Below are 12,761 nucleotides of genomic sequence, written 5' to 3'. Positions count from 1 at the left end.
TTTCTTGTTTTAATGGTGGCAGAATTATGAGGGATATATTTGTATTTGGCGAGGGGAAAACAAGAGAGGATAGTTTTCACTGATGTGAAAACATGTAGCTGTTATATTCACAGGCAGGCACAAACATTTTACAACTAGTTCTCTGAAGGTCTTGCCCCTGAAGGAGGAGATTGGTGTTCTTTTCTTTATTTGAATTTCACATGAACTGTAACAGACATGGCTCAACTGGTCCTTTTACACTGTTACACACACACACACACACACACACACACACACACACAACACACACACACACACACACACACACACACACACACACACACACACACACACACAAATACACACACTCGGTACAAAGATTTCATTTTTGACTGTTTTCAGTATTTTTAACTAGATTTAAATTTTGCCTGGACTGAACGAGCCCAGAATGAATAATATTGTTTTTTCTTGTTTTGATTAAAGTTTTGTCATTATTTTATGTTTTGTGTTCTCTTTGATTTAAAAAAAAACACAAAAAAAAACCCCGAGCTTACAAGTGTACATCTAGAAATGGCCATTTTCTAGTCGGCTGGGCTATATTATATAGTTTTGTTTTGTGTCACTCTTTCATCACAACAGATTGAATTTGGGCTGTTCTTCCTGTGGTGTGGAGAGCGCATCGCTACAGTGAGAGCACAACCCAGTTTTCTTCTTCTTGTTTTTTACTGCCAGCAAGTGTACTTTGTCCTCTTATCAAAGCAGTTTTTCTAACATAATTTTTCCAGGGACAGCCACTTTCATTTCTACGGTTTTTCTTTGACATGTGCTTTGTGCATGTTACTCAAGAGACCTTGGGTTTTTCGTCTCATCCGAATGAGATGATTTGATTTGTGTGCAGGTGTCGACGGCAGACATCATCAACGCTGAGCGACTGTTCGGCCCCGTCACTCAGGTGGTGATGTCACAGCTGACGCAGTTACGATTGCACACCACCGTCCCCGACATGGGCAGAAAGCATGGGGCGCCACAGGGGGAGGAGGGCAAGCCTCGGAAAGGGGACAGGGGAGACAAGGCCCACCAGGAGCAGCCAGGGAAAGCGGCCTTGACCTACCTGGCCCCGGACATGAGGGGGAGAAAACAGGTTTGTCGATCGGGGAAGGGTGCAGGGGAGGTGGGAGGGGTAGGGGGGTATGTGTGTTTGCGCGGTGCTGTACCTTTGCTGTTACCCAGCAGATAGGGTCTGGTTGTTTTTTGTTTTTTGTTGTTGTTTTTTTTGGTGCCCTTTGCTGTGCTGGTTCTGTGGGGGTGTGATTTTCACTTGCCATTAGTTTAGGTGTGTGCATGTGTAAATGTCTGTGTGTAACTGTATGTAAGCTTAATTTTATAAGTGTGAAACGGATCATGCGTGTCTCTTATCCCTATCAATAATTGAAAAACCGCAGTAACCAACAACCCAAACACCCACATGTATAATAACATTACATTTTTTTTGTCTTTTAACCGTGTTAACTTTTATTGAGTTCTTCAACTTTCTAGCAAAAAGCTTGGGTTAGCTGCTGAAGTGTTCATTTCATGTCTTTTGAGCACATTTGAATTACCCGATAGATCTACAAGAAAGTGGTCTGTCTACAATGAAAATGAGAGAAAGAGGGTTTTACAATAAATCTATGAGAGAGAGAGAGAGAGAGAGAGAGAGGTCTCAGAGCAAAAGGGTTTTACAATGGACCTACTAGAGAGAGAGGTCTTAGAGCAAAAGTGTTTTACAATGGACCTACTAGAGAAAGAGGTCTTAGTGCAAAAGGGTTTTACAATGGGCCTACTAGAAAGAGGTCTCAGAGCAAAAGGGTTTTACAATGGACCTACTAGAGAGAGAGGTCTTCGTGCAAAAGGGTTTTATAATGGACCTACTAGAGAGAGAGGTCTTAGTGCAAAAGGGTTTTACAATGGGCCTACTAGAAAGAGGTCTCAGAGCAAAAGGGTTTTACAATGGACCTACTAGAGAGAGAGGTCTTAGTGCAAAAGGGTTTTACAATGGGCCTACTAGAAAGAGGTCTCAGAGCAAAAGGGTTTTACAATGGACCTACTAGAGAGAGAGGTCTTAGTGCAAAAGGGTTTTACAATGGACATACTAGAGAGAGGTCTTAGAGCAAAAGGGTTTTACAATGGACCTACTAGAGAGAGGTCTTGGAACAAAAGAATTTTATGATGGACCTACTAGAGAGAGGTCTCAGAGCAAAAGGGTTTTGCAATGGACCTACTAGAGAGAGAGGTCTTGGAGCAAAAGGGTTTTACAAGGGACCTACTAGAGAGAGGCCTTTGAGCAAAAGGGTTTTACGATAGACATGAGAGAGAGAGATATTGGAGTGAGAGCAACAGAGGGGTCTACCATAGATAAAGCAAGACAGAGAGAGGATGGGTGTCTATGATAGATATGTAAGTGAGGGAGATTGGGGTCTGTGATCGATAAATGAATGATAGACAAATGAGAGGGTGGGAACTAGGACAGATATTGGAGAGAGAGAGAGGTGTAACATGACGATGACTGTGTGTGGCAGGAAGTGGCCAGCAAGCGTGAGTTCAGCAGGGCCTACCTGAGTGAGGTGACGAAGGAGGCGGTGTGCACGGACCGCAAGCACTCCCAGCTGGTGCGCGTGTGGCCGGCCATGTTCCTCAGCCTGGTGCAGACAGCCGTCACTCAGCTCATGGACACCAAGAACTTCGCCAAGAACTCCCTGGACACCATTGAGCGCAGCTGAGCCAAGAACTCACTGGACGCCATTGAACGCAGCTGAGCCAAGAACTCCCTGGACGCCATTGAGCGCAGCTGAGCCAAGAACTCCCTGAACGCCATTGAGTGCAGCTGAGCCAAAAACTCCCTGGACATCATTTGGGCACAGCTGAGCCAAAAACTCAATGGACACCATTGAGCGCAGCTGAGCCAACATGCAGCACAGCACATATGGGGCTTCGCTTCCTGGAGCCACAAATTGTTGTGTTTTTTTTTTGTTTTTTGTTGTTGTTTTTTTAAAGCGTCGGCTGATCAGTTTTTGTTGCGTGGGAAAATGACCTTTGAGTGGAGTCCTGCGTGACAACCTGTGGTCCCCGTGCGTGTGTGCTGTGATGTAGTGATGATCTTGTGATGAAGATGTCATGGCATACAGGGGGTGGATAGATGGGGGAAGGGATGGAGGGGAATGAAGAGAAGGAAGGGGGGGGGGGGGGGGGGGTGTCAAAAGGAATTCTTTCTCCCTGGTAAGGATTTGCTTATTGTGTCACCTTCTCTGTCTGGTGTAGTTTTTGTTGTTGTGTAGTTATGGTAAAAATATTTGGCTTTTTTAAAAACTCAACTGTCAAAAGTCTCATCAGTCACTGATGATGTGTCAAAATATGTTGCTATTTTTAAAACTCTCAATTGTCAAAAGTCTCGTCAGTCAATGACGATGTCTCACAGTGATCGATGTGATGCCCTGAGAGAGCAAGCTGTGATCACTTTATAAAAGAAATAAAGAAATTAAAGTTTCTACTGTCCCCCCCCCCCCCCCCTCTTTATCTTTCTCTTACAACAATGTTTTATTTTCTTTTGTTTTTTTATTTTCTTTCTTCAATTCTCTCCGCTTGGTGCTAATGCTAGATTTATTTGGGATTTTGCTTGTACCCAGTTGAAGCAGGAGCTACTTGCTTCTCTGGTGACCTCAACTCTCTTTCTGCCATGTGTGAAAAGCTTTGCCCAGGGCAGAACATTGTAGACTCTTTACACTTTCAGCCACATGAGTCGGTTCATGTCAAAACAACACAGTGGACTTGTTCAAACTTAGTCAAGGGGGGAAGGTTAGTCAGTTTTCTATTACGCTGGGAAGTTGGCCGCAGATGTCGCGCTTTGTTTCAATGTGAAAAACCGTCCATGAAAAAGGACCCCTTCATGTCAGCAAAAGGCACTTAAGTTGGTGAACTGTGTAGTTGATGGAAGAGTTGAGCGAGTGAGTTGGTTGATCAATATGTCTGCAGTCAGCAACAAGGGATGATGGCAAGGGTGAGGAGTGCCCACAGGATGAAATGGCCGTGGAGAGCGGGAGAGTTGTGCGTTCTTTGGACATTGTAACATGGGTCTTGTGTCTCTCTTCCTGTTCAGTCCCCCCCCCACCCCCCCCCCCCCCATGTCGGGTTACTTCCAGCATTCCCACAGATGTGATCAAACAGATGTCTATATTTTTTTCCAGACTTTTTCTTGTCTGGATTGGAAATTTTCCATACCAGACCAAATTAAAAAAAAATTGCCTGCTGCACTGCTGATGAAAGCAATTGGGAGTTAGTGCCGTATCAGTATCCAACTTTCACTTTCTGTTTGATTGTTTTTTCAATTCATTAAGTTGGTTTTAACTCTTCAAGGTTTTTTTTTTTTAATTAAGATTCCAAGACTCCTCCAGACTTCATGGCTCTCACATAGTTCTGTAGGAACTCAGCCTTTCCCTTCCCAGCACCTTTCTACTGTTCACTGCTGGTGTTGAACTACAGTAGAGAACAGTTTTTAGAACAGACTGTTGGAAAGTTTTATGATTGTTTTTTGTTTTGTTTTTTCATATAGTTTTTCCCCTGTGCGTTTAGCAGTCTGGAAACATCCATTTTCACTGCATGTATATTTAAGCTAATGCTACTTCATTTTTGTAAATCTTTCAGCCTTCCCCCGCCCCCTAAAAAAAAAATCCTTTCATCTGAATATATACTTTATATGTTGCCATTTTATTTTTGCAAAATTTCCAGCCTTTTTGTTTGTTCTCCCCCCACCCCTCGTTTCTCTAACCATGTGCCTTAAGGTGATGGCATCTTATTGGTGTCTTGTTATGACTTTGTTGTGCACAACAAAAGGCTTCTGATGGGCTGTCAGAACAAGATTCATAAGAACAGTACGGTTTGCTTCAAAGCAGGTGTTGGTTCAAAATGATGAAAGCATTTGTTTTTGTGAAAGTCATGTTCATCTGTACAGAAAGACCATTTCCTTAGCCATTTGAAGACTTCAACTGGCAGTTTCTCTAATTCTCTAAATGGCCATTTTGGAGATTTCTGGTCATGGCTCTGAACCAGCATAACACAAGAGAAAGAAAAACCCTGCATGGCAAGTTCCTGACAGGTCTCTTTTTCACAAAGGGGGTGGAATTGTGGCTATTATTAATGTTCCTCTATGTTTTAACTTCGTGACTGCAGAAAACAGTAGGCGTGTGAAGACAAGTCAGCTTTTTTTTGATTTTGTTGTCATTCTTCCTGGACTCTTTCCATCATTGTTCCAAGACATAACAAGATCAGAAACAGACCACCGACAGTGCATTAGATGAAAACCTCCACTTATGATGCATTCTTTATACAGTGGGCACCTCATGATAGGCAGATTGTATGCTTACTTTTTTTTCTCATTTTGCTAGCTGGGCTTTACAAGTGATGTTGGCAGCACTGACTTCACTATGGCTACGTTCACACTAAGACCCAGCCAGTTGCTGCCAGCCTGACTCAACCAGTCAGTGTTAGCTACGGCCCTCTCCAGACAGAAGGAACGAATATTATTTAGATTCACGTTACTGGTGTCATTGAAGAGAATCTGTCCCTTGACAGAGCTGTCTGTCACATCTATCTACACAAATCAGAAAGCTGGCTGGAGATGGCTGGTGGCCAGTGTGAACGCTTACCACTGGCATACATGGCAAGAAAATGCAAAATGATATGCACACAATTCTGGGCCAGTTGCTGTCAGCTGCTGGCAGTAACTGGTTGGGTTTAGTGTGAATGTAGCCATAGTGTTAAGAATTTTCCAAAGTACATGGAATTTGTGTAGATTTATGAGGTATCTTAACGCTAATCAAACTTAGCTCTGCTGGGGTCACTTCTGTGACCCATCCCTGGTGTGAGTCTTACTCTTCTTTGCTGAAAACTAAGTCCTTGCATTTGTTCACTGTGGATAAAAGGAGTTCACAGATGACTAATGGTATCTGTTGAAGAAAGTCAACAGAAAAATATGAACGTTGTTAAGCGTGGCCCACTTTTTGTGTACATAGCAGTATTTTTCGCTTGGTTTTCAGAATGGGTGCAGTGCAACTTTCAGTGACTGTGGGATGTTTTTCTGTGTGTTGACCTGGCCCATTTGTGATGTGCATTATGAACAAGATGATTGCTGTTGTGTCGCTGTTTGTCTGGTGATGAACCACGTCAGGTGCGGCATTGATGATCTATGTGTGTCTCCTTCAGATGTATTATTCAGGAGAATATGAAAAAGATGATTGTGCTTTCTTGGTACAGGGGAAGGGCATCAGAAGCTGTTAAAGTGTGTTCCAAATCACAAAAAAGCCTGCAAATATCCATTCTCAGATTTCATTGATGAGAACTCCAGCAGCAGATCTGTCTCTAAGGGCTGTTTGGTTAGACCAAATTTCTCTAGTTTATACCAGGTGTATGAACACAGTGCATGAGACGTGACTGTCCAGGTGCTTTTAACCATGTTATCAATCTTTTCTTTGGTAATTACTTTAAGAAAAAAATCAGTATGCAGAAAGAATGAGGGTGCTTGTTGCCCAGTTCTTAGAAAGAAATGGATTTGTGGTCAAGTACTGGTATCTCAAGTGCATTCACTCCAACAAAATAAAAGGCTTAGTATACAGCAAGCAAGAATTAAAATGGCTTAGTATTCTTAAAATGTGGCAAGCAACAATTAAAATTGCTCAGTATTCCTGAAATATGGAGTGTTACAAACATATCTGGACTGCTAATCTGAAGGGTGTGGCCATCTATACAGAGTGTTTCTGATGTAAACAAATCTTACACAAAAAGAGAGAAAGAAAGAAAACTACAGATGACTAACTCCTTTAAGATGTGTGCATTGGGAGTTTTAGTGAAAACTACAGCTTATTAACTAACTCTTTTTAAGCTGTGTGTGTTGGGAGTGTCAGCGAAAACTACAGATAGCTAGCTCTTTTTAAGCTGTGTGCATTGGGGGTTCTAGTGAAAACTACAGATAGCTAGCTCTTTTTATGCTGTGTGTGTTAGGGGTTATAGCAAAAACTACAGATAACTAACAAACTGTTTTTAAGCTGTGTGTGTTGGGGGTATCACCATGTGGGAGGACAATGTCCATGGTGCTTTTTGTCCTGCAGTGTTGTTTACAGGGGGGCGGGGTGGGGTGCAGGGCAGAGGCCTGCGGGGTTCTGATCTCAACTCAGTGACCGTGTGCGTGTGAACAACCCCTGTGGCGATGGGCTTAACCAAACACGGAGACTGTTACGAGTGTGTTTTGTAGTTACTGAAGACTGTTGTGAGTCTGTTTGTATTACTAAAGACTGTTGTTGTGAGTGTGTTTGTAGTTACTAAAAGACTGTTGTTGTGAGTGTGTTTTGTAGTTATTAAAGACTGTTTTTGTGAGTGTGTTTGTAGTTACTAAAGACTTGTTGTGAGTGTGTTTCTAGTTATTAAAGACTGTTGTTGTGAGTGTGTTTGTAGTTACTAAAGCTTGTCGTTGTGAGTGCGTTTGTAGTTACTAAAAGACTGTTGTTGTGTGTTTGTAGTTAGTAAAGCTTGTCGTTGTGAGTGTGTTTGTAGCTACTAAAAGTCTGTTGTTGTGAGTGTGTTTGTAGTTACTAAAGACTGTTGTTGTGAGTGTGTTTGTAGTTACTAAAGACTGTTGTTGTGAGTGTGTTTGTAGTTACTAAAGACTGTTATTGTGAGTGTGTTTGTAGTTACTGGGTAGCAAGGTACCCTGTGTTGTTTAGAGACGTTTCTCTTTTGTGTGTGTGCCGAGGTGTGGTCATGTTTTGTGTGACTGACTTTCTCTTCTCTCTGTGTCCAGATCTGACTTGTGCATTTGGTTTACGTATGGGTCAGGCATCTGCACTGTGGTGGGTTTTTTTTTTTGTTTTGTTTTTTTATGTATAAAAGCAGATGCGGTATAGCATATCTGGGTCAGTCCACATGCTTTGACGCCTCCTTGAAATGGAAACTGATCTCCTGTCGTTTATTGTCCGTAATGTTTGAGGACTTGAGTTTATTGCACAGGAGGCAGATACCTTGTGATATAACTTGAAAGAAATTTTCATGATGCTGTGATCTTATGTGTGTGAATGTCTTCAAAGTCATGACCTTTGATGATTATGAGGTTGATATGACAGTCTATGAAAAAAAGTTATATATATATATATATGTAAAATTATTTTGTATATTTACAGGGTTTTCTCCTCCTTTTTGTGGGGTTTATAAATTGTTAATAAATTGACAAACTAATTTTTTGATGGAGATATAGAAGCCATGCCAAAACCAAATTTAAAGTGTCTGCTCACAATCTTGCCAAGTTGATCAGTCCCATCTTACTTTGTATAGGTTTCATTTGTAGACTCTGGAAAAAAAAAAAAAGATTGACAATGAATATAAATTTGTATTTGTGTGGGTTTGATGTAGGCATGAGATATAGAGTTGACAACTTGCTTTTTGTTCTCTGAAACTTTAATAATTGTTATCAGTTGTGTTTGTCAAATTTGTTTTTGAGAGATGCAGTGCAAGTGCACAAAATGCTGTAGTTTGTACAGTCAGATAGTGTTGATTTATCAGTGCTGAATGTGGGTTGCCTTGCAAGTGATCACAGTTGTTTTTTTTTCAGCAGCACCATCTTTTACAACTTTTTGTGAACATTGGGGCATCTCTTGATGTGTTCTTTCTTTCTGTCGAAAATGTGAAAAGTTTCTGGCACTATATGATGTAACAAATGACAGCAAATGCCCCTGTTTCCATTATCATATCTGCACATTTTCTAAACCTTTCCTTGTCCAGTAACCAGTTTGTCGATGTTATTTTCAGATGATATTAGCAGAGTTCTGATATATGATGTGGACAGGTGATTTTGAATACCCTTGTTTTCATTATCATGTCTGCATATTTTTCTGGCCCTCTTTTTAGCAGTATTTGATTGTTTTGCGTTGTCAATCAGGTTTGGCAATGTTTAGATTTGGTCTTTAATCTCTTCAGTGCCCCAAGATGTGTATATATACACGTCCGCGAAAATACTCCTCTGTTTGCTCCAGGACGTACATCTATGTCTGCGTCATTCTAGGATTTTTCACAGTTCTATTTTAAAGTTGATGTGTCCCAATAGCCACCAGTCAGAAAGCTCAGTTGATATGTCTACTTTCATTATCTTTGAGGTGCAAAAGCCAGTAAGGCTCTGTCAGCAATAACTGGATGTTATTGCCAGTTCCCCTCTTAAAAATCATATAATGCTTTCAAAATGGGGGAGGATGCACAACCTGGCCCTAGTAGTTTGAAACAGAAGCATGTTGCAAAAACCCTTTGTGATTTGGTGATCCAAGATGTTGCAGAAGCTTTACACGTCATTGATGATGATGAAGTTAATGCTTGTGGCGCCAAATCTTGTCAGATGGTTTGTTTAACGAAAAGGTATGTGAGAGTGATGATTTGCAGAGAGGGTGGAGGGTGGGATAGGTGTTGTGCAAAAAGAGAGAGCAGAACAGGAGGCCAAGAATAGCTCTTGTGTATGAGCAAGAGTTGAAGACAAGCTGTCCACCTATTCAGGGCAGGGAGGGAGCCAGAGATTGATGAATTGGGTGGGACAATGTCATGTCTTGCATGAATCACTGGACCATTCGAGGCTTTGGAAAAACATATTTACATTGATCAAAGAAGGTGATCAGCTATCACCTGTGTGCGAAAATCTGAACAGTTCTCACCCCACCTGCCTCGCCCCGTGCATTGTGTGCCAACTGGGTCATTGTTAACCTGTTTGATGCTGTCTGAAAGTGAGCATGAAGTGGGTGGGTGCGGTTCAGGCAGGTGTGGCACATGAAAGAGGTGTGTGTGTGTGTGATTTCTATTTCTTAAAAAAAATTGATCTGAAAGAAACAGTGTGCTGACTGCATTTCTACTGCAGTTGCCAAGATATTGTCAGTGAATGATGGGCTGAAAATATGCAGAATTCCAGAACTTTGGATCCTAATTCATGACTATGCATACTTAAGGTATAGTGACATTATTTTTCATATATTTTCTAGGTTTATTTCAGCTGCTTTTACTGTCAGTCTATTACATGTATTAGTAACCAGTCTCTATAACATGTATTGCTAACCAGTCTATTAAACAAGCATCAACTGTCAGAAGTTGATAGTCTGTTTTTCATTTCAGAAAAGTGTAGGTTATGTATACTAGAATGGGTTTTTTTTTTTTTTTTTTTTTGATTATTAGCCTCCACAATCCAGTACCACCCGTCAGCTAGGAAGCTTAAGCCAAAATAATGCCTAGCTCTGAAGATAATCTTAATAATGTTGCTTGTTATTTAAAGGATTGCATTTGAATAGAGGCCGAGTGGTGAAACTGGTGGTACTTGTGGTCCAGTGATGAGGGTGTGAGGCCCTGTTGGGGTCTGGTGTTGTGTCCTTGGGAAAGGCACTGTACTCTGATTTTATCTCACTGCACCCAGGTGTGAACTGCTACCTGACTTCAGTCAGGGAAGGTTAGAACTGCGGAAGGAGAGGATTGGGCCTCGCCTTCCTATGCCGAGCCCTGGACACAGTGGGTATGAGTTCACTATCCCGATGGCTGTAAAAATCAAAAGGACTTTTAAACTTGAATCGTTCTAAAAGATGGGTCACAAATAAGACTTTATTGGCTGCACCATCAGTCCAGTTCTGGTGTTGAATGTTAACTAAACTGGAAGCTTTGTCTTGATGCTAATATCCTTCATCCCTAGCCCTTATTCTTCCTGTGGTGCTTGCAGATGAAACAAAATTTCATAGTGTATGCCTTTTGTTATATGTATATATAAATATATAAAAATCATATAGCAGATATATAGGTCACCATTTCTTTTTACATATATTTCAGTCATACTTTTCAGATGTACACCTTTCAGGCTTTACTTTGCACATTTCTGTTTCACAAAGCATTATACATTTCCTTTTTGTGGCTTGGTGTGTGTGCCTGCTGAAGGTGGATATAAGTGAGAGCGGGTGAGGGGTACATGTAAGGACAGTTTCCCTGCTATTGTTGATTCAGACCTGTCCACTGGCAGAATTGTTTTAGTTGTGGAAGATTTGTAAATATTTTCTTTTGAAAAAAAAAGTTTTAGTACATGGAACAGGTTCATTGAAAGAAGAAGAAGAAGAAAAAAAAAAGGGGGGGGGGGGGATGGGGGATTGGACTGTGTGTGCTTTAGATGAGTGAGGGAGGAGGAAAAGTGGTTTTTAGGGGAGGGGTGGGAACAGGGAGTAGATACATAACCTGCAATCAGAGTTCATTTTTGGCATGTGCATCTGTATACAAAGTGTCAAGTCTGAAAGCTTCTTGACCTCTGTGGCAATGATTGTTGTTTTTTTTGTGTGTGTGTTCTTTTTGAAGTTGCTACAGAATGGCATTATCTGTCCCTGTCTTCATGGTTGTACATAGGCATGGTTCAGTTCTTATGGTGCTTTTTTATTTCATGCTGACAGACTTTGTAATGCACAACACTGTTTGATAGCTCATTCTGTTATTTCACTTTCTTGTTGTTGACTGACCGATCTCTTTATGAAAAAGGTCCATTTATGTTTTGAAAATCTTGCTTTGGTGAGTAAAAGATTCAAATTATTCATGTTCAAGGCTTGTTTTATGCAGTTGCATATGTGCTCATGAGCTTTATTTGATGTGTGACTGAGGAAATCCATTTTTGGATTGATGGCATAAAAGATGTGTGTGTGTGTGTGTGTGTGTGTGTGTTGCCAGGAGCTGTTGGTCTAGGTTGTACGGTTTTGTTGGTTTTTTTATTTGCCACTTGCAGTTAAAAGTTATGTCTATTTAGGTATATGTGTACATTTTGGTGTATGTGCACATATATCACACATTGACATAAGCGTACAGTTGGGCCAACAGGAAAGCGAGAGCTGTATGATCAATGGTTATTTTCACTGCAATGGAAAGTCATTTCAACTTAGTCTTTTGTGAAGAACTATGATTTTGAAACTGGGAGATAAGATTGCTTTGGCTCTTAGTGCTGCAGCCTTGGAGGCTAGTTGGCCTTTGGGAATCATCCCACCACTGACTGTCCTCAGAGTGGGGATGTAACTTGGGCAAGACACTCTCCACCATAATCAAATTCTAGCCGAGAAAGTCAAGACAGCAGATGCCTCCTCCACTGTTCTGGTGGTCATAGTCAGACATGACTATCATACATACATGTTTGTGTGTGTGTGTGTTAAAGAAATGAAATGAAATTATGGTGCTTAGAGCCTCGCCGACCACTAAGGCCATCTCAAGGCTATCGCCGCGTCAATAACTACTACAAGGATAAAAAAAACAACCAATTAAAACGAGTCACCACTTCAAACTTTCCACTCCAAAGTTAAAAAAAAACTTCCATAGTTTAAAACCTTCAAATCTGGTTAAAAAGGTTCACTTCTTTTAAGAAGTCCATCAGCGCCCACGGAGGGACATCACGAAACAAAGTCTCAAAGAAACCGCCGTGTAATGTCTGCGTCTAACGTCATGCAGATCCCAACAATCAAGGAGCACGTGTTTCACGGTGAGAGGCTCGTCACAGGGAATGCATCGAGGGGCCTCTTCCCCCTTCAACAAGTAAGAATGAGTAAAAAAAGTGTGCCCTGCGCGCAGTCTGCAAAGCACAGACTCCTCCTTTCTGTTCTTCACCCCCGAAGGGAGGGTCTCTTTTAGGTCCGGACGGATCTGGAAGAGCTTGTTGTCCGTCTGGGTGTTCCACTCCTCTTGCCATAGATCCTTAACGTAGGTGTTCACCTTCTGCTTCATGTCTGTAT

At 41.4% G+C, this 12,761-nt stretch overlaps 1 protein-coding gene across 9 annotated transcripts in view; it reads left to right on the top strand.

Moving 5' to 3' along the window:
- Positions 1–11,134, top strand: part of LOC143297348 (leucine-rich repeat-containing protein 49-like) — a 56,298-nt gene extending 45,164 nt beyond the window's left edge. For all 9 annotated transcript variants that reach the window (XM_076609650.1, XM_076609654.1, XM_076609647.1 and 6 more), the window contains 2 exons: positions 878–1,120; positions 2,535–11,134. In XM_076609650.1, coding sequence (XP_076465765.1) covers positions 878–1,120; positions 2,535–2,735 — 444 coding nt within the window. In that variant the 3' untranslated portion in view covers positions 2,736–11,134. The remainder of the gene's footprint in view (positions 1–877; positions 1,121–2,534) is intronic.
- The last annotated feature ends 1,627 nt before the right edge of the window (positions 11,135–12,761 follow it).

This window comes from Babylonia areolata, chromosome 22 (genome assembly GCF_041734735.1).
Source record: "Babylonia areolata isolate BAREFJ2019XMU chromosome 22, ASM4173473v1, whole genome shotgun sequence".
NCBI classification, from domain to species: Eukaryota; Metazoa; Mollusca; class Gastropoda; order Neogastropoda; family Buccinidae; genus Babylonia; species Babylonia areolata.
Note: the sequence above shows the minus strand (reverse complement) of the source record. Positions and strands in the feature narration are given on the sequence as shown.